We start from the raw sequence: 21,849 nt of genomic DNA on the forward strand, positions 1-21,849 counted from the left end.
CCAGGAGGGGAGGCGGCCTGGCGGCTGTCGCAACCCGGGGCATCGCGGGTGCCGCGGCGGGCTGAGCCCGGCCGAGGAGCTCCATGGCTCAGCCGCCGCCGGACGAGCCCGGGGCCGCGCCCGCCGGGCCGGAGCTGCCGGCGGGGAGCGGCCCCGTGCAGATCCGAGTGGCCGTCCAGGCGGCCGCCGAGGAGGACGAGGAGGACGAGGAGGAGGAGGGGTGCGGCGGAGCGCAGTGCCCCAGCTGCAGCGAGGAGGACTCGGGGCGGTGCGGGCGTTCCAGGTGAGCCCCCCGGCAGGGGCTCCGGCGGCGGGCGGGGCTGTGCGGGGCGAGCAGCGGGGCTGCCGCGGACACCCCCGGAACGGAGCGGGCCCGGCTGATGCAACGCCGAGGGGCGGGTGGGAGACGCTGGACACCCTCCAGCACGGACACCCGGCGGCCGGGAAGGAGCTGCCCGCCGCGCCGATGGCTCCGCCCGGGCTGCGTCCCACCCGCCCCCGACGGGACTGCCGGGCCCGGGGCCGGGGCTCCCTCACAGCGAGAAGCGCCGGGCTGTGACGCCCCCGACATTTCCAATTCACTGCGTTTTACAGACAGATTTTGGGGGGTAGCTGTAGCTGTGTTTTGGAGTTTTGTTTTGGGGTGTGATGTTTTGGGTTTTTTCCTCTTTTTGCCCGTTTTGGCCTGGTGGCCTGAAATGGTTTTGATGCTTACTATAATCTCTTACTTGTAAAACGAACATCCAGGATTTTTGTGCCAGCAAACTGCAAAGACACAAAGCTCTACTAGTTGTAGTTCATCCTGTGGTCTGTACTAAAGCTGCAGATGAAGTAATAAATTGTCAGATAAAGATTAAGGTATAGTAGCAAAAAATCCAGTATTCTGTTTGAACATTTATTGTTTCTAATTGATTTTCTAACTTCATACCTAGCATTGACTCAGAGTGAACTGCAATGTATTATTTTAAATTACAGAGGGGCTGTAGGGGAGTGAGAAATTTTCTGTAGCTGCCAAAATTGTCAACTATGGACTACAGAAACAAAAGTTGAACAGAGCTAGGCACAGTGCAGTTAAGGTTTTAAACTGAGTCAGCTTAGTTATTCCACAATCATGTGACAGTTGTATTTTTATAAATATGTACAGCAGCCTACAGTATTGCATTCCATTTACTGATTTCTTGAAATCAGGATATTATTTACATTTTTTATCTATGATAGTATTACTTGTGAAGAGCTTCTAGCCCTGGCCTAGACTAGAAAAAAAAAAAAAAAAAAGGTAATTTTTTCAAGCTTTGAAAGACAATAGCTCTTAAATACTCTTAAATGTCACTTATTTAATTTTCTGCAGTAGCTCTAATCTTCAGAAATGTTTGCTGACAGTGTTGATGTATATTCAGTTCTCGTGGAGGTCGTCTTTTTGTAAATGGGCTCTTCCTGATCTAGGAAAGGCCAGAGGTATTGCTATGGAGAGAACCCTAAAGACTCCGCATCAAAAGTAGGTGACTGGAGTTTACACAGGTTTCTGCCATTTGCATAGAACCTTACCTAAGGACTTCCTTTTTGGGAATGCAGCATCTGATAGGAAATTGTTTACAAACATTTGGAAGATTATTAGGGATGATCTAAAACTGCTGGGAATGAGCCATCTCACTCTCCAGCTGAAGCTTGCAGACAGCTTGCCATCAGTAGGCACACAGTACTGTATGTGTGTTTTTGTTCACAAACGTGGACTGCCCTTGAGTGACTGTACTCTTGGAACTTATAAATTAGATTGCCACATAGTGCTTATTAATATAATACTTCACTCACTTGGAGACTCAGCTAAAAATTTTCAGAAGGTTAGCTGCTATCCAAACAATTCATTATATTATTTGTGAGATATTTAAAATTCCAAATCTGCTCTCTCTGTAGATATGTTTAGTTTCTTGTGTGACTAATGACCAGATGAGTCACCATGTTAAAAGATTGTTTTTCATTCTATTTCACAAGCATATCATCACAAAGCTCTGAATAAAGAAATAAAGTTGTGAATAACTACTAGGGTTTGGTTCTTTGTCAGTGTTGACTGAAATTATTTATCAACCGCTTTTGTAAAACAGTTGATACCCTAGAGGTGCTACCAGTTGATCATTATCACAAATTAACATGGAGCTAGTTACAAATTTCTGCATTGATTGTAGGTGCAATTTCCATACAGCATTTAGTGAGGGCTATTGTAAGAGCCCATAAGATTTTGTAAAAACTGACATGTCTGCCAAACATAGAAATAGTGTATAGGTCAAACTGTGACCAATATTTGAGAGGTGAAATGTTTCACCCTGTTTCAGTGTGTCAACGCTGTAGGTCTCTGCAAACATGCAATTCATTTTTGTTGTTTTCCAAAGCACAATACCCCTTTTTGTCTCTAAACAAACACCTGCAAATATCTATGGTAATAAATCCCTAAAACAAATGTAAGCCAGATCCTGAACTAAAGGCAAGCTTTTCCTAGCAGAGTGTGGATTTGCAAAAAGGCGGAAATGTTCCAAGCTTCTTGTACCCAGACTAATTCTGAATTACTAGTAAATGGAGTAGTGGGAAGGGATTATCATGAATGAAAAATAAACACCATTGGTTTTTGCTTCCTTCTGAAACCAGCACCCACAGCTGGGCCTTAGATATTTCTTACCATCCTAATCGTAACTTCATCTATTATCCTCTACTTCTGGCTTTACCAAATAACATAAATTCTTTGTCTTGGTCTCTCATTCTTGTCATTCCTTTGAACTTTACCCTATTAAAGGCTAGGGAGATTTTTAACAGGGAGACTTCTAGGATTGTGCAAGTGAGTATCCATATATATCTGATGTGTTGCCCTATCATCAGAAGAACCATAACAACTACATGTACAGTAAGCTTTAAAAAGCCAGGTGCCAGAGAACTGCTGTAACTTGTCCCAGCAGCAGGCAGAGTTCCTGTGCAGAGCCCACGGACCTACCCACTCTCTTCAGACAGCAGCACTGTGGTCACTGCCTCTGTCACCCCTGGACGGAACTGCCCAGAGCAGGGGATCCAGCAGGCTGCATCCCCCCTGCCAGATTGGCCTCACAGCACTCCATTGTGATGCCTGCTCCTTTTCCTACGGATTTCAAAGCCTGCAAAAACCACTTAAGACAATTTTGGGGAAATGCATGGCTCCTTCTTTTCATTACTAATGTACCTGGGAGACCAAACAAATACATTATTTATGGGGTACTTAGTGAATGATTTTATTTTTTTAACAGAAACTTTCATGATGATCCCACAACAAAAATAGACCACTAACAGCTTAAAAAATGACTCCGACTTAAGATAGACTTGTCCATTATAGTCACCTGTAAATGGAAATTTCTATTTCAGCAACAAACATGTTGCTGTAACTGCACATGGCAAGACATTTATCTTGAATCCATGGCTGCAGTATTTTTTGAGGAATAGAATGCCCAACAGTGCTCAGGTACCCATACAATATGATGGGAGGTAAAGAGAAGAAATGAGAATGACCTCATGAGGTTATTCCTCATGAGGAACCTGCATGTGTGCATATAAACCTGTTCCTGAGTTACATGAGCTGGCAGGTTTAGCCTCTGTGCTAAACTGCTGGTCACTCTGGAAGTGACCTATAAAATGTGCAACAGTCCTGTCAGTCCTTCCTACTCCCTGGATATCAGCTCCTGCATCCATGCAGTGAAGAGGCTCAAGAAATCATGACTGCATCTAGTTGGAATATTCATTCTCTGGCATGTGACACTACTCGTGAAGCACATAAAGGTCAGGCCTATGTTTAACAGCTTCATAATGAAAAGTGTAACACTGTAACTGGAGGAACTTTGTATAGTACCAAGTGCCAGGGCACCTTCATTTCATGTTTCGGTGCAGGATTTGAGTTGTCAGTGCTTTCAAGCCATTAGTGTAGATTCCCCATTGTTCTGCACTAAGATCAGCTTTTGGAATGAGCTCAGGAACTTGACTCCTTATGCTGACTGAAAAGCTTCATCCTCTGAGCTAGCCTGCTGGCTCAGCTGGGTGGGTGATACCTGTCCAGTGCCCACATCTAAAGTCAGTTGGAACCAGCGTAATGGTTATGTCCTTTCATTTTGAAAGGCTATTTGAATCCACTAAGAGAAGATGAAGATCTGTTGATGAAATGATTTATGTGTTTTCCAGTGGTGGGGAAAATGATGATGACTCTGACCAGAACTGGAAACCACCAGAAAATGACCTGATTCAGAAGATAATAGCACAGATTGAATATTACTTCTCAGATGAGAACCTTGAGAAAGATGCCTTCCTTCTGAAGCATGTGAGAAGAAATAAGATGGGCTATGTCAGTGTTAAACTTCTCACTTCATTTAAGAAGGTAAGCTAACTTTTTAAGACTTGAAGGATCTCTTGCAAGCCTGATGAATCTAAAAACAGTAGAAGAGATTAAAGTAACATTCTATATAGGCAACTTTATAGTCTTTCTCTTTATTGCCTGGTTTTGCTATGATGGTTAGGTTTGTACTCATCCAGAACTTTCACTGCTGGACTCGTTGATGATTGGCTAGGAAAATAATTGGCTTAAAAGCCTGTATGCTTTTAAATTATCATTCTTGGAGACAGGAGGACATTAATTTCCACAGCAACTACTCATGAACAGCTGGGTAGTCCTGGTACAGTTACGTTCCTGTCTCTGAGAAGGGACAGTGAATCTGATTTTTGGACAGAGAACCAAAAATGAAGAGTAGGATAAAATATCTGGTAATCGATGTCCCTTAGACTTGAAGTGAGTTTTATTATTTTTTCTTTTTTTTTCTCCTTTCATTAGAAAGAACTATATAAATCTGTACATAACTGATTTCTAGAATTATACTAGAAACACTTTGTCAAGCTTTTAAATCTCATTATTTTGCAGAGTTATTCAGTCTAGAAGTTAAGACACTCTCAATTTTGTCAGACCACTTAAAACAGATTATATTGGTAACAGATAAACTCTTTATAAACATGTAATGAAAATGGAAAACTTTGTGGTGTTTTTTTAGACTGAGATTTTTGAGGGAGGAAAGATCAGTTCAATACAATGAAGACCTAAACTTAACAAAATTTCTTATTTGGCAAATGTAACATCCACAGAACATGCATTTTGATCATGGTTCAGGCCTAGACATGGAATAACCAAGCACTACTTGAGCAGGCTTTCAGATGACGATTTCCAGTTTGAGCTTTAGTGCCAGTTCCTGTTTTAATTTGATTCAACAGGTCATGAGCTTTACAGGACCTCACTGATGCCCATTATAGCATGAAAACTGCTTATCTTCTCACCAAGTCTGCTACATGAAACAAATCCAGGGTTCTGCTTGTAGACTGAAGCCTGCATCTGCCTTAAAATTCAGGGACTAGTTTGATTGGGTTTGCTCAGTTGTAGTGCTTAACCTGTGTCTGTCCCAAAGGTGAAACACCTTACCCGTGACTGGAGAACCACAGCCTATGCACTGAAGTACTCCAACACTCTGGAGCTCAATGATGATAACAAAAAGGTTCGAAGAAATACTCCAGTTCCATTGTTTCCAAGTGAAAATATCCCTTCCAGGATGCTACTGGTGTATGATATCCACATGACTTCTGAGCTGCACGCCCTTAACAAAGAAGAAAATGGATGCATGCAAGAAAGGAAAATGGAGCATCTCCTCAAAGCCTTTGTAACTTTTGGTGTAATTTCATCAGTTCGTATTCTCAAGCCTGGCAGGGATCTCCCCCCTGATATCAGGAGGGTCAGCAATCGGTACACCCAGCTGGGAACCCAGGAATGTGCAATTATAGAATTTGAAGAAGTAGAAGCAGCCATACGTGCTCATGATTTTATGTGTGCTGAAAACAAAGACACTGGCATGAAAGTTGTTCAAATAGGCATGAAACCACCAAAGAAAAAGGTTCCCAAAGACAAGAACCATGACGAAGATACCAACAAGAGCCTTAAGAAGACTCGATCCCTTAACAAGAGAGTTGAGGAACTTCAGTTTGCTGGTGATGAATCTTCAGCAAACAGCTCTTCTGACCCAGAGAGCAATCCTACGTCACCGCTGTCAGGACGCAAACGTACCACAACAAATACAAGTAATCTGAGCCCTGTCATCCACCCAAACAACCACCTGAGTCCTAATATGTCACCCAGATCAAGTCCTTGGAACAGTCCATCTTCATTAAGAAAAGTAACCAAAAAGTCTCCGCTGGCTGAAGACAGCAAGCTTAACCCAAGCACTAGCCCTGAAATTCCAAGGAAATACACTGATTATTCCTCAGATAGCAGCATCACTCCTTCTGGGAGCCCCTGGGTGCAGAGAAGAAAAGCCCAAACTCTGACACAAGAGAAGAGTCCTGTCAGCAGCCCCATGTTGGTGCGGAAAATACAAAATGCAGACGGTCTCCCTGTAGGGGTGCTGCGGCTGCCTAAAGGTCCTGATGGCACCAAAGGATTCCACAATGGCTGTGAAAGAAGGAGGGCTATGAAGGGTGAATAGACTATTCTTTAAAAACAGTTTCACAAATCAGCCAACTGCTGGTGACCAAGCCTGGTGAAAAATTGTCACTTGAGTGACTCAGTTAAGTCAGTATTTAATTTTAAAAGCTTTTGTATTTATATAGAGACTTTATCATTTGTATATTTGTATATTTTCTTCATGGAACAGATGAGGCTGGAAGGCATCTCTGGAGATTGCCCAGTCCACCTCCTTTGCTGAAGCTACAAGTCACTGATAGGTTTGAGTACCTGCAAGGACAGTCTCCCCAGGCTGTCTGGGTGAGCGCTCCCGTGTACAACCACCCACACAGAGCCAGTCTGTGCCCCTTCTCCTGTTACTGGGTATTGCTGAGAAGTGCCTGGCTCCATCTTCTTTACTTCTTCTCATCAGATATTTAAAAACCTTGATGAGATCCTCCCCCAGAGCCCTCTCCACTCCAATCTAATCAGTGCCCACTCTCTAGGCCTCACAGGAGGGACATGCTAGCCTTTTAATCAGCTGAATCACTTAGCTAATGCAGGGCCTCTATCTGCATCCATTCTTTTTAATGTATTATTTTGAAACACCTAAATATTCAAGCAGCCATATAAATCATTGCTGAAAGTACATTATTTGCCAAGCTAGGATCCTGAGGAGCAGTGTGTACTTACGCTTTAGTGGTTGCATTATGAAAAGCTATGGAATGTTACCAGTCTCATCATAGGGAGCTGAGGTTTTGAAGATTGCCTGTGTTTGCCTCAGAAGGAACTGAGAAACCAATGCCACAGTGAACAGTTGTTCTCACATACATCACCAAAGCAGTACTGTTCAAAACTGCTTGTCTTCAACCAGTGTGCTTTTTCATGAGTAAAGACTCTGAGCACTGGAGACTGCTCTGTAAGTGTTCTCTTGTATAATCAGATGGAAATAAAAATATTAACGCTAGATCTATTTTGTTCACTTGAAAAATAAGTTGAGCTGCACATGAATAGATAACTTAAACCTCATCATATACCACATGAAATTCTAGTAGCAGTTACTCAAAATTTCTATTGCATTCAGGGAAAAAATCTTCTCTGCCCCATTACTGGTGGTTAATTCTGTGATGATGCTTTACTCTGTGTGTCACAGTCATTTTTATACAGTATTATTAACTAAACAGTAGTTATGTCACTGCTAACTCAGAATTTGACAAGCAGGCTCAGTAAGAAGTGCTTAAATTAAAATTAACTATAATGTTACATGAAGTCAAAGAAGGAAACTGCAGTTCTACTTACAAAAGTAAACTCTGGAAAACTAGCCCAGTAAGAGGGTTTCAAGTTGCAATGGTGATCTTGGGAACTGTGCACGACAAAGGTCTCATCAGATGGTGATTCTTCATTCCAGAAGTCCACATCCTGTCCAACTTCCTCAGTGTAACATTTCTGCTGTGTAACTCACAGTTAGACTCCTATATACAGAAATCCCAGCTCTGTGTGTTGCTCTTTAGCCACCCACGTACATTCCTGGTTCTTTCACTGCACACGAATGGAATCCTCCAGGTGACCTCCCGACTCCCGTTACACAAACTGCAGCGTGTGCACATTCACAGACTCTGTGAGCTTTCAGCACCAGAGCACACAGGCAGGTGCTTGGAGAGGGCAGAGAGAACCCTGGGGCTGCCCAGGACAGGGAGAGCCAGGGCCTGCCAGAGCAGCAGGGGAGAGGCTGGCAGGCAGCACGGTGCTCCAGGGACTCACCCCAGAGAATCCTGCTTCTCTTCTGGAGAGCTCAAACACACACATGCACGCCTTGAAGTGGTGGTTTCAAAAACATGGAGCTTGAGGGTGTTTTTATTGTTTTTTTAACACAACAAACAGCAATTCTAAAAAGCATTTTAAGAATGAGACCACTCTGCCAAGTAGCTCAGTTATTGAAGGCATTCAAGTTTCTTAAGTGCCTACACACCACCAGTGCCCAGGGCACCAGCTGAGACCCCCACATGCTACTCAATCCACAGCAGCTTTAGTCATACACATACAGCAATAAAACCAGATACAATATTAAATCCTTGGTATAAATATTTAGTTCTCCCTGAGTTTGTTTCTGTCTTTACATTCAATCAAGAACTTTAAACCTAAAAACAATGCAAACCCCAAAAATACACACCGCACATTCAAACTGCTTGGCCAAATGCTGCCAACAGAGATGTTTTAAACACCAATAGCTCTGCTTTATTTTTTTCCACCTCTAAAATGTTTATATTATAACATATTTCAACTAAGTATTTTTTAAAATGTCATATCAACTCAAGAGAAACAAGGTGACAACACATCTGGCATTCTAGTCACTGGCTGAGACCCATTCTCACCTACCAAAAGAACATTTACTTCTGTCTCGTTAAAAGGGATGCATTCCAGTTGCCTTCATTTCACACAGGCAGTTTATGGCTGGGTTTAAAACCCTGAGGTCTGAAAAAAGCTGGGGACTTCAGTTAAAAAAGCTTATTAACTCAGCTAATTCACCCGAGCTATTTAGGACAACAGTTTGATTAATCAAACAGAGCTGGCTTCAGCTTACACCATTGTTCCCTTAGCTTGGATTTTACTGCATTTGAAGCAAAAATATAGTTGATTGATTCATAGGAAAGATCCCACATCTGTGATCGAGTCAGATTAAATGTTTTTGCAACCAGCTCATATTCTTGTGATAGATCAGTTGCAAAGACGCCTTTATCATCAGTCTAGAGTTAAATTGAAAGGAAAGAAATGAAAAAGTTTAAATTAGTTCCTCTCTATCAAAAAGGTTTTTTTTCTAAACATACAAACCAGTTTTATCTTGCAGTCTCACATTTTATTCCAATGTTCTTTCATCTGTGCATGGTTATTTAATTCTTTATTTGCCCTATTTTCACTAAAAATGAATAAATTATTCAAACATATAAGAACACTTAAAATGATGGCATGATTTATCAAGAAAATAGGATTTCCTACTAAAATTGCTCAAAAGATGGCTATCAAATGCTGCATATATTCAAGGTATGTCAGTATGTGCAGGTCTCCTTATTCCTCTTTTCCCTTTCCCCAGATAAGCAGTGCTATTATATATATATATATATATATATATATATATATATACACACTTGGACAATGCTATGGGTTATGGGGGTTAAACTAACAGGATAATACTAAAACCCTGCCAGTGGCAGCACAAGTACTTGGCACCTGCAGTGCTTAAAGACCTTAATGAGTTATCAAGAGAACTATCAAGAGCAGGAGCTCTCACCCAGCACAATGAACACCAGGTAAGCAGAGGTACATATGCAAGCACTGGAGCCATGGGTTTTAAATCTGTCATTGTGCAAAGAGCTATGAAGTTCACTGCTTGTATAGCTGATCATTTTATCCCACAGAAAGAAGTCCTGGCTTTACAACAGAACCAAGATAAATACTAGCAATTCCCATTTGAATTAAAAGCATTTCTCAAACAGAACATTATGATTTCCTAAGAGCAAATGATTCGCTACAAGGTCAGAAATTGTAAGTCAGTTCTGATCCATAAACGGAGAAAGACTTCTCCAACTTCACAAGTTTAGCCCTTTGCTTAAATATATGCTTAAAAATCAAAAAACTTACACAAAGCACTGCAGGATGACCCATGCTGTACCAGTATCCAAAATGGTGTTTGTCACAGGAAGGCACTGTCTGAGATTTTATGTTTGACGTCATGCAAAATTCTAAGGGAAAAACAGAAAAAGAAATGAGGACATATATTAAAATAAGAGACACATTAATTGACTTAGAAAGGTCCTGAATAAAAATTAAAAGCAGCTACTGTTATTTACTTGATTTTCTATGCTTCTTTTGTAATTTCTTTTGAGAAAAGTTTGCTAATTGATTTTTTTGGGGTATAAAATTTAGGGAACTTGCAAACCAGGTACAGAACCACCACACGGTCTTGTACAGTAATGACAAATCATGATTTGGGATTTGGTTTTGCTTCCATCTGAAACATCAGCTGTTGTCTGCTGCTATAAAGGTGCCAAAAGCCCCACAAGCATCATGAGTGTACCTTCGTGGGCAAGTCTCATTGCCGTATTTTTCCAAGTCACCTCTGGTCAGAGACAAACTGGTGTCACTAGATCAGCAGTACATATCCTGTTCTGATAGCCAGAGATCAAGTCATGGCAAATATTTTTTTCCTTACCAATAGGTATATGATGCTGCTGAACCAATGACACTATCTCTTCAGAACCTGCTGCTGTGGAGTTGAGAAATGTTCCATGTCCAATTCTGTCAGGAGGCAGGCCCAGGAGAATCTTGGTCTCCTCTTCTTGATTTGGAATCTAGAGAGGATATATTTCACATTCTGTCAAGGCAGCATAAAACAGCATGTTATATAACTACAATGGACTTTCACTTCTACTTTAATGGCATCTCTTATCCAAAAGAAAGTTTTAGTGAAATAGAAACAAGTATAAATATGCTGATGACATCATATGTCCTGCTTAATTTCCTGAAAAAATAACTGTCTTCAATATTTATTATAACTATATTCAGTAACTATATTCTCAGAGCCAATTCCAGCCACCATTTGAACAGACAAGCAACTCTTTCTACTGATCCCAGTGGAATTAACAGAGCTCACTGCTCATGAAACTGTGTGGATTTCACTACACATGATTTCTGATATAATACCAGTAAGAAAGCAGTGGGTCTCTTAGAAAGCTCCTAATTTCAATTTCACACCTAAACCCACAATAGATACGGTACAGGAAGCAATAACCTGGCTGTTCAGATTTCGAACAAAAGGTTGACTATTTCTCCTTGTTTTCTTCTCTCTTCTCAAATGCCCCAAACCATTAATACTTTGGCCTGAGAAGTCCAAAATGCACAGAAGGTAATTTTAATTTCATCAAGATTTCACAAAATGACAATTACAGAGAAGCAACAAAATAAATAAAAAAAAATTACCTCACAAAGGTGCAGTGCCAGCTTTAGACCTGCTTTTTTTGCTTCAGAGAGTGGTTCCATAAAATCTTGACCATGTCCTGCCTGGAAAACAGGAACACATAATTTTTCTACAGCTTATTTGACAAAATCCCTGTCATTACCATAATTAAGAAGTCTAGCAGTATCCAAACACTACATTCAAGTACATTTACATTTAAATTATTCCACTTTTCCCATTACTTCAGTTTGGAATGCAGCAAGTCAAATAAGCCTCTGCCATACAGTTTAGACCAATGGATCAAACACCAGAAGGTCAGATGATGCCTAAGATTCATAAGCCAATTGTCTTGATTTTGATACCTTTTACACAGCTACCACCTAGAGCTATTTCACTTCAGCTTGACAGCTGTCCTCAAACATTTTTGCTTTCTTAATACAAAATGAGCATTTGGTGCAGCTAAACAAAATGTAAATTATTGACAACTTGCCTCCACCCAGTTAATCTGAGTGGGACAACTCAGGTACACACACTTCCCATTTAACACTGTATTTCAATGGTGCTTTTCTCAGTCACATACTAATCTAAGGGTTCTTTGTTAGAGTACCTGCCCCTTACAGCAACAGGGATTAACCCAGCATCAATCCATTCCAGATAGGCACAAAAATTGGACAAAAACTTGTGAGAAAAACCTATGGTTAGAACCACCTGCAGTTACACAACATTATATATTTATCTTCAAGAATAGACTAAAATAAACCAAAAACTTACAGTAGGATCACCACTGAGGTCAAGTCCTACTACAACCCCATCACTGGAAAGCAGGAACTCTTCAGCAAGTTTAACAGTTTGTTTAGCAACTGCTGGGCCATCTCTTCTGTTTATTGCTATTAACAGCCTGGGACAGAAAGGTATTAAATTATTAAATTAAATTATTATTAAATTATTACAAGCTGTAATATCAGGAGCTCAACAGATCTGATACAAACAAAAAATGGCAATTCATATCCTTCATGGCTGAGTATAAAGAGTATTTGTATAGGAAACTGTTCTAGGAATGAAGGTACCAAAGTGCAGAGGGTCCCAAACAGATAAATAAGTTGGCCCATGACATGCAATAACACCCATGAAGGATTAAAATTCTTCAGCTTTCACATATAAATCTAGTAAGGGTTGCTACAGAGGCTATAAAAGACAGGAGAGCAAACTGTCTCCAAACAGCCACTGACACCTTCTGAAACTTCTGCTGGTCAGGACTAGTTCTTCTTCACAGTAGGCTGCTTGTACAGCTAATCAAACAAAATCTTTGCAACAAAGCTAAGCTGTGAAAAAGGAGCCAACTCCATGAAAAACACCTCTTTTCCTGAAAATGTTGCAAAGAATGGACAGTCTTAAAGATGAGAGGTTTTACTCAGTTTTCTTCTTTAGCAGTAAAAAAGAAGATAAAAAGTCAGGTTTCCATATGAATTACCTGTTTCCACTCCATGCAATCTGGTTTAAAAACAATTTTCTTTCCTATACTGCTGGCTTGTAAATCTCTCTGCAAGCATGACCAAGCATCAGACTGCACAAAACCTTGAAACAGAGGTGTTCCACATGCATTACTTACCTTACATCTATATCCAAACCTTCTTCTTGACACTGCTTTATACCCTCAAGTACGGTTTCAACATACATCCTTTTGGTCATACCTGCAAACATATGCACACGTTTGGAACAAATATATTTTAAACTATTTTTATTATATTGCAGACCCTGCTGTCTAGTCTCCTAAGTTTCATGTTGCACCTTTGATTTTAGACAATAGAGTCTTCTAACCCATGTAATTCTAATTCTATCTGTAAATACAGCTTTACTGTGAAGCACATATTTGAACTAAACCTCCTCCTAAGCATGTGGAAAAATTAAAATGACTTTGTGTGAACCAGAGAATTGCAATAGGACTTCTATTATGTGTTTCTACTAAACCATACCTAGAAGAAAAAAACATAATAACAAAAGTAAAATATATCAGCTATTAAAAACATTAGCAGACTCAGATGCCATACTCAAGTGAATAACCCAATCTCATGGTCGTTATGACCAACCCATTTTGTTCCTCAAAAATCTAATAGGAAAGTGACATGCTTCTACCCGGTTAAATTTTAGCTTTCATATTTGAAGTATATTTTTATTGAGTCAACTAAATTTGACTTTACTTATTATTAACATAGTCTTCAACTAAGTTTTATAGTGCAAGAAGATCACAAATTAACTACCAGAACAGACTGTACCTGTGGATTTTTCTTCTCTTGGAGTGCTTCTCAATTCCAGATACTTAACACCATCATCAGCAAATTCTTTAATGACATCTTTAGTTATCTGGTTAAGTAAAAGTGTATTCAACATCATAAAAGTGATACTTATAACTAGTTATATTTTCCTTTACAACTAAAAGACCCAGTTTGTTTTTTTTTTTTTTGTTGTGAAACACTTGCAGTGTTTTCAGGCCCAGTATGTTTTTAGTAGTCCCCATGTCTGTGGAAATTCTACCACACAGAAGGCATATTTGATTTTTTCAGGGAAAGTGAAGACAGTTCAAGTGCTTTACAGTAATTATTCTGACCTTCAACTGAAAAGGACCATTGTTGATATTGTTACATGGAATCCAATGCTCTTAATCCATCTGGTTGTGACTGTGTGTACTGCTTGCTTGTTTTAAGTGAACTTTTAATTAATTTACCAGTAAAATATCTTCAGTCCTCGTGGTAACCTGATAGATCATCTGAAACATCTGAAAACATCTAAAACAAAATGTAAAAAATTAATTGGAAAGACACTGAATGAGTATTTAGGAAAAAAAAATCTACATTTTAAAAACACCTACCCACTGGAGTCAACTAACCAGACTGTAGCTTGAAATACAAAGAAACATCTCAACAATTTTAGATTTTAGATACTAACAAAGCATTCTCAACGAAAGTTGTTACTACCACAAAGCTTTTTAAAGGAAAAGGAAAACACAAAGTTTCCAAAAAAGGAAACTATGTGAGTCAATTTTCTCTGAAAAGCAGATGATCTAAGTAAAAAATTTCAATCTTTTAAAGAAGGAATTAATCAATATGAGTTTTCTTTTTAGTTTGCAAGCATTGAAGAAATTATTATTATCTGTAGCTACAAATATAAAAAAATCTATGAGATTATGCTGTAAAACTTAAAACCATATTTTCTGCAGTTAGTGAGTAAGGCCATACATTTCTGTTTTCAACTTTATTGAAAAATCTTTGGTAAATGTTCATCACACACATGCATATACTCACTCATCTAAGGTTCTTTTCTTCCCTTTGTCAATCACAGTCATTCCATTCTGGATCTGAAGGTTTGGCTTCTGGGCCATGAGTTTCTTCATAGTAGCAGTACTGATACAGCCATTCAAATGAGCATGGAGTTCCTACAGAAATAAAAATCCTGTGGACTTACGAAAAGGGTGGCTTCTGCACCTTGTTTGTACTACTTCTCATATCCTACATCAGTGCTTCACTCCGAGTTTGAAAATAACAGTTATCTAAATTTTGGCTAACAATTCCTTCCTCAGGTTTTTGCAAGCACTGGTTCAGCTGAGAACTGCCCTATTTCTTTTGTGGCTGCTGTTGGCATGGGAGCACAGCTGGCTCAGCAAAGAGCTCTCCAGACAGTTCTTGGGGTGGTGTGATCCAAGGTGAGGAGGAAGCCAATAGCTGCCTCAGTATTACAAAAAAGTACACTAAGGATTCAAGAACTCTCCCCATCCACTGCAAGTTAAATGTACATGTCCATCATTCAAATATAGCAACAGGTGTCTACCCACTCCCCTTGCTTTTGCTCATACTCTGAAGCTTAAACTCACGTCAGAAATGCAGCAAGATTCTGCCATGAACGGCAACTGCAGTAACTGCACTCCTTTGCCTGAGGCCTCTTTTTGCCTGATTTTCTATTGACATCCTGACTTTGGGCTCCAAACCTATGATCCTCAGCTCCACTTCTCACTTCACCTTTGCTCCTTCTTATCTCCTGGCTCCCGACTTAAGGAATAGGTCTCCAGCACCCTCCCAACTCATTCAAAATGTATCTACAAAGCATCTACTTTGTTACCTACCTCTCGTCTGCCTGTACACATCCATTCTCAACAGGAAAAAAAAATCAGTAAATACTTCTCTTCAAGCTTTACATTGGAAAAGATGTCGAAATTGTAACTCACCAGAAGCTGTGGCTGCTTACAGATTCTGGTGACTGAGTCAGATACACAGTGCTACAACTGTGTTATATTTTTCACAAGATTACAATTACCTCACAGAATTCTGACAGACATGAAACATACACCCTGAAAAGCAACTTAGAGAAAAGGAGCGCTGGAATGCAAGGATGGTGCGGCCTGAAGTGGGTTTGCTGGTGCCCCCGTGCACTGCCTGCACAGGGCTCTGTGCTGGACTACGTGCTCTCGGGGTTTGGTGAGCGCGGCACACGAGCCCCGATAAATCCACACACACCCCTGTGAAGGCTTGCACTGATATGCAAGAAGTAAGGCACACCCTCGGGACACGGAGAAAAAGCCTTATCTGAGCCAGAGTTCTTGGCTAGACTGAGGGGAAATAGGACAAAAAGAGAAAATGAAGATCGCGCTCAACTGATTTAATTGCAATTAGATTAGTAAGGTCTGTAAACAAACCGGTCAGGCAAACACCCGACTGCATTTTGCGGTGGGATAAGGCCCTTAGAAACCGCGCGTTCGGGAAGAACGCCGAGACAGCAGCAGCGTCTGTCGCTCTGTCCGTCTCTCCGTCTGCAGCCCGAGCCCGAGCCCGGTGCCGCCGGAGGAGGGTCCGGGCCCGCCGCCCCCCGCCGCTCACCGCTTTGGGCAGCCGTCGGTAGAAGCGCAGCTCCCGCTCGCGGTCCCGCTCTGCAGCCATGGTGGCTCCTGTGCCGGCGGGGCGGGACGAGCCGGGGCTCGGCGGCGGCACCGCCCCGGCCCGGGGCCCGCCCCCGGCACCGCACAGCGCGGGGCCGCGGCCGCCGCTCCGCCCGCCCCGCGGCAGCGAGACCGAGCCGAGACCGCGACAAACACTGCCGGTATTAACGCCAGGAAAGCTTCAAGGGACAGTTTATTGAAGCGACAGCATTTCCAGCCCGACGGCACCGCGGTGCTACAGCAGCGGCCGCTCCGGCCCCGGGCGGGGGGCGGGCACGCACGGCGGGCATCCAACCCGACTACACAAAGTTGTCCTGTAATGGCACTAGTCCGCTACATTATCGCGTCACTAAGTCCTAATGGATACACTCATCGATTATATTGCCAACCCTTTCTTAAAGTAATTTGGCAAGCTTGCTAGCACAAGAATAGGAACTGTAACTTTCACAGATGTGGTGGTCAAATCCAAACAAAACAAAGTTATTCAAGAACAATAAAAAAAAATCTATTTCAATTATTTAATATTTAGCCTTTAGTGATACTGCAGTCTAATTCTAAATTCCCCCATAATTTAAATTCAAATCCAAACAAAACAAAGTTATTCCAGAACAATAAAAAAAATCTATTTCATATATTTAATATTTAGCCTTTAGTGATACTGCTGTCTAATTCTAAATTCCCCCATAATTTAAAGTCGAGTCCCTAAGCAGATATTAGCTCTTGCTATGTCCCAAACCAAGATAATGTAATTAACATCATAAAACATGGTGATTTATATACTACCCACATAACTCAGGCAAATAAATTATCCTCCCACAAATTAAAAAAAAAAACCAAAAACAAAAAACCTAACATATTTAGGGAAGTTAGCTTTAGAGTTAAATTAAAGCACAGAAATATGAAGTAAACAATTCAATATTCAAGTTAGTTTGCTGCTCTTTGAGGGCCTGACAGATCATCCAAGCTCAAGCACAGTGGAGAATTTGGTTAGCTGCTCAACTTTTTTTCATAGAAAAATACCATGTCCATAGAAGAAATGAAATTATTTTCAACTTACTCAGTGATCTACTCTTTTATTTGACCTTAGTTAAAGGCAAACCAAGTACAGATACTGTACATTAAAATGTATGCACACAGAACAAACAGTTGTTCTTCATTCCACCTTAAAGGCTCAAACTTCCACACTTGTTTATTTAGAGCCCTTTGCAGGCAACGACTCCTCTGTGAAACACATTGCACCCACATTTAAATATAGAGAGATCCATCTGCAGGTCCCACATAGCCAACACCTATTAGCAGCACGTCAATTAGTGTCCATATTCCAAGTCCACCGAAGCTGAAGAGTTTTCCCAGACCTTCCCGCCACTGACCCAAATAGAAACGATCGGCACCAAATCCACCAAGGGTGATGCTATAAGAATAAAAATATGATTAATTATTATTATTTTTAGAGGAACTGAGCTTGGGTACCCAAATGCTTTTCCTCCAGCTGTGTTTGCTGAAGACAGCCAGCACTGTTGAATGTGAACCCTTCATGCATTCTATGACCACCATGTCAAGCTAGACTATCTGAAATACAGGTTATTTGGCACACCTTAAAAAAAAAAACAAGCAGAAAACCACAGAACCTTAAGTTTTAAAGAAAACTAATCTATTTTAGCTTGACATTATCGAATAGTTCCTGCTTACCTTAGTGCCAAAGCAGTAGACCACTTATAACCTCCAGTCCAGTTGCAATAGAGCATCTTAGGAAAGACACGGTTACCTAAATATTGGAAAATATTGAAACCTTAATGCAATAAACAAAAGACCATGTAAAAAGGAAGAAAATGACAAGGAAGAAGATACTATATTTTTCCAAAAGGAATCTAAAAGGGTTAACACTAACGGAGAAACAACTGTCAACACACAAGCTCATTTATACCCTGCAGTTTTCTGTTCCATCAATCTTGGTCCCATATCAGAAAAATCAGTGAAACAAACAGAGGGGAAAAATAAGCCTAGCTGGATGGAATCAGCATAATTTTCTTTAATTGGCCTATGGAGATATTTGATATTGATTCTATTAGTGGTCTGAGAATCAGACCACTAGTAGGTTCAAGTAAGTTTAAAAGAACTGTTTTCTCTGGTGTGATAGTATACAACAATATAATAAGCCAATGTTTGCAGTTAGATGTCACTATTATGCTAAAAAATGAAATGCAACAATAAAAAATTCAGTAGATTGATCAAGGAGCAGGCTGTTATTGCAAAAAAGGACATAAACAATCTTTGTATTCAAAAGATTACAAAATATGTGGAAAATTCTTTAGAGAAATCCAGCTTTGCCCACCTTACCTAGACAATGAATGTGATCCCGGACTGTGCAAGTTGCATTGTATCGCTGTCGAGGGCAGGAAACTGTCATGCAGTTTGTGGAATTGGTACACACATAATCACTTGTGGCAAGCTGCCAGCAAAACTGGCAGGTCATGTTAATTGTAAAGTTCTCCTGCTCATGGTTATTCTCATCCTGTAAAAGGACAGCACTATTACTTCAATAGTATTAAAACCAAAAAATCAATGTGCAGTATCAAATTAGATTTCATGAGTAGTCATTTTGGGCAAAAGAACAATTGTTCTGTTTGCTACCTTTTATAGAGCAGAATAGAAAACCACCAAAGAAGTATCAAAGTCACATTTAACATTCCTGATTCCTCTAGTCTAAGGCTGCTGCCAAAGTGAGGACTCATTTAGTCTCACCTGTAAGGTTAGTTTGCAACTCTGACAGCTATTTAGCCTCCCCACTCTCAAAATGTTTGGAATGGTTTAACTCAAAGGCATGGCCAGGTAACAAAAAGATCCAAGGCAAGAAAGGCAAACCAGGGAAGGGCAGGCCTGCCTCTTCAACAGCCCGCAGTGAGTGATCAAACTTATCACAGAACTGCAAACCTGCCTACATCAGAACTGGAAATCAATATTTCCAGTTTTTTTATTTTCCAGCATTTTAAGACAAGATGCCACAGTTTAATTTTACTTAAATCTGGGGTTAAGAGTAACAGATTACTTACAACACAATGGACATGTGGCTTGACTTTGCAATCAAAAGTTGCCGTCTTCCCATATATACAGGAATAGTTTGTGTTACACGTCATGCAGTCTGGTGGCAGTCTACTGCAAAGCCCGTTGCTGGGACAATTAGTCAGGTAAGGTGGAATTTCTGTACTTTCTGAAAGGTACAATAAGTGAATTAAGAACCTGAGTAAAAAAAAATAAATAGCCTAAAGTACACATATACATTTTTTAATACATGTACATAGACAAACACATGCACTGACGCTGTATAAAGGGCTTTCCTCACTATACATGGAGCAGCATTCCCAGCCTGTGCGGTGAGAGCCAGAGGAGCCACAGGGCTCTGTGCAGGACACCAGCCAACATTTCAGCACAGCACCAGGACAGAGCTTATGGGGATTAGTGCTGCCTCAGCCAGTGCTCCTCAGCAGAACTAATCAGTTCAGGAATAGCAGCTGGGTGACACGGGTAACCTACTTTGAGCTGAGCTCTAATTAGGGCTACAGCTACCTCAGCCATTTGCTGTTTGCATGTGTACAGAATCACCTCCTAAACTGCCAGCAAGAGCAGCATTCCTGTCAGTCTTGATGCACCCTCAGTGAGCTACAAAACTGTACTGATGGTGGACAGGGAGCAAGTTCTTGCAGGATGCTGGAGTCTTTCAAGAACTTCCACCATCCTGAGGGGTATAAACCTCATATACCACGATGGTACTTTAACCTAACATTTTATAGTTCTTATATGAACCAGATGTCTAATTAGATAACCCAAAGTAACTGTTATGGTCATTGAAAAGTAATTCATAGCATGTTACACTGCAATGCTTCTTACCACTGTGAAATCACGTACAGGTTTCTAACACCCAGCTCAAGAACTTTTGGACACAAGACTGAGAAGGATCCATGGATAACAAAGAAAAGAAACAACATAATACCTTACCTAATGCTTTAAAATAGGGAGCATTTGTACTTGTTGAAGTTAGGCTTTTTGCCAGTGTAGACTGTGGCTGTGAAAGCTTTGTTGTCACCAAAGATCCCGCTACAAGACAAAAACATGGAGAAAATGAAATTTCTGAAACAAATTCCATCTTCAGAAAGATGGCAGTTTTATTTCAGCACTCTGATACAAAAATGCAAGTGGAAAGTGTAATGAGATTAGGAAAAAATCTGTTTTCCTGTTCTACTAGTACTGGGATATTTATGTTATAATCATTAGAAAGAGCATTAGAATAGAATTGTTCATTTAAGACAAGGAACTACATTTATTTCCACTCAATCTTATTTTTTGATTCATGAGAATGAAAAGCACTGCTCAGTAAGCAGATTTTACACACGGTTTTCTACTGAACAGTACCATTTACCGAAGCACTGTAAGCAGCTCTTTGACGGAAAGATGGAGCAGAGGAAGCGCTCGGGGGGCACGGCCGCGCTCGAGCTGCGCGCTGGTCTCTGCGGGAGCCGCCGTCTGAGGGCTCGGGAGAGCCGCGATGCGCCGAGCCCTCACGGCAGCCACCGGGCACGGGCGGAGGAAGGAGAGGCAGCTTTGCCACACCACGCACCCGGACCGTGCCGAGGAGCCCCAGGACGCTGTGCATCACACACGTTCGCGACACAGAGCAGGCACAGAAGGTGCTGTGTAATAGAGCCGGCGGAGCGGGGCCGGGCCCGACTTCTGCCCTGACACCGAGCACCTCAGCCCCAACCCCGCAGAGCCGGCACAACGAAATGCGGCCATGCCCGCAACACCCGCTTCACCCCAGGCAGGGCAGCGGCAGCGCGTCCTCACCCCACCGCGGTCACCGCCGCCTCCGCGGCAGGACCCGCGCTCAGTCCTGGCCGCGGGGAGCGGCCGCTGCCGCTCGAGGGAGCCGTTCCCAGCCCAGGGCCCAGCCGGAGCCCCTGCCCCTTCTCCCACCCTCGCCGCCCCGTCCCGGCCCCGCGGCCGCGCTCACCGCGGCCCGAGAGGACGGAGAGCTGTGACAGGAACAGCGCGGCCCCGCAGAGCCCGCGCAGGGCGCGCCGCCACCGCCGCGCCGCCATCTTGGTGCGCCCGGCGCCGCCGCCAGGGGGCGGCGCGGGGGCGGGGCCGGGGCCGGGCCGGCTGAGGGCCGCGGGGAGCGGCAGCGCCGCGGCGGCCCCTCACGGCAGCGCACAGCGGCCAGGCCGAAAGGCGCGGTAAAACACCCTCAGAACCCCAGCGCTGCACGCTCAGGACATCACACTGAGCACGGAAGCGATCCTCCATGGAAACGGACGTGTGTATCAAATATAGAAGTAAAAACCGCCCGGCCCTGCCCGTGTTAATTCTGTCAAGCGGAACAGAAAGTTTTCCCATTGCTCCTTCAATGTTTGGTTTTCTTGCCCTTGTTTTGTCTCACCTCCCCAGGAGACAAAAACAGATCCACAAACCCGAACGAACACAAAACTAAACACAGACCTATTAAAC

General features: G+C 42.0%; 3 protein-coding genes across 4 annotated transcripts; 1 reads left to right on the forward strand and 2 right to left on the reverse strand.

The window, feature by feature from the left end:
• On the forward strand, positions 1-7,444 carry LARP6 (La ribonucleoprotein 6, translational regulator). Its single transcript, XM_068204111.1, has 3 exons — positions 1-283; positions 4,186-4,378; positions 5,451-7,444. The coding sequence occupies exons 1-3, from the start codon at positions 84-86 to the stop codon at positions 6,516-6,518; spliced, it is 1,461 nt and encodes a 486-aa protein (XP_068060212.1). The 5' UTR covers positions 1-83; the 3' UTR covers positions 6,519-7,444.
• An 850-nt stretch (positions 7,445-8,294) lies between these two features.
• On the reverse strand, positions 8,295-16,441 carry MAPDA (N6-Methyl-AMP deaminase). Of its 2 annotated transcripts, none has more exons than XM_068204116.1 (10): positions 16,292-16,441; positions 14,726-14,856; positions 14,149-14,209; positions 13,700-13,787; positions 13,036-13,117; positions 12,198-12,324; positions 11,450-11,530; positions 10,683-10,821; positions 10,112-10,212; positions 8,295-9,219 (listed from the first exon to the last, which is right to left on the reverse strand). In XM_068204116.1, exons 1-10 carry the CDS (start codon positions 16,349-16,351, stop codon positions 9,028-9,030), a joined length of 1,062 nt encoding a protein of 353 aa, XP_068060217.1. In that variant the 5' UTR covers positions 16,352-16,441; the 3' UTR covers positions 8,295-9,027. The 2 variants fall into 2 exon arrangements, with proteins under 2 accessions (XP_068060217.1, XP_068060218.1); XM_068204117.1 differs by lacking the exon at positions 16,292-16,441 and adding an exon at positions 14,947-16,254 and having other exon boundaries at positions 14,726-14,915.
• Positions 16,442-17,407: 966 nt separating this feature from the next.
• TM2D3 (TM2 domain containing 3) lies at positions 17,408-21,460 on the reverse strand. Its single transcript, XM_068204120.1, has 6 exons — positions 21,356-21,460; positions 20,344-20,442; positions 19,401-19,558; positions 18,688-18,862; positions 18,040-18,115; positions 17,408-17,761 (listed from the first exon to the last, which is right to left on the reverse strand). Exons 1-6 carry the CDS (start codon positions 21,441-21,443, stop codon positions 17,596-17,598), a joined length of 762 nt encoding a protein of 253 aa, XP_068060221.1. The 5' UTR covers positions 21,444-21,460; the 3' UTR covers positions 17,408-17,595.
• Positions 21,461-21,849: the final 389 nt, after the last annotated feature.

The sequence above is a fragment of the Anomalospiza imberbis genome, chromosome 13 (genome assembly GCF_031753505.1).
Source record: "Anomalospiza imberbis isolate Cuckoo-Finch-1a 21T00152 chromosome 13, ASM3175350v1, whole genome shotgun sequence".
In the NCBI taxonomy this organism is placed as follows: Eukaryota; Metazoa; Chordata; class Aves; order Passeriformes; family Viduidae; genus Anomalospiza; species Anomalospiza imberbis.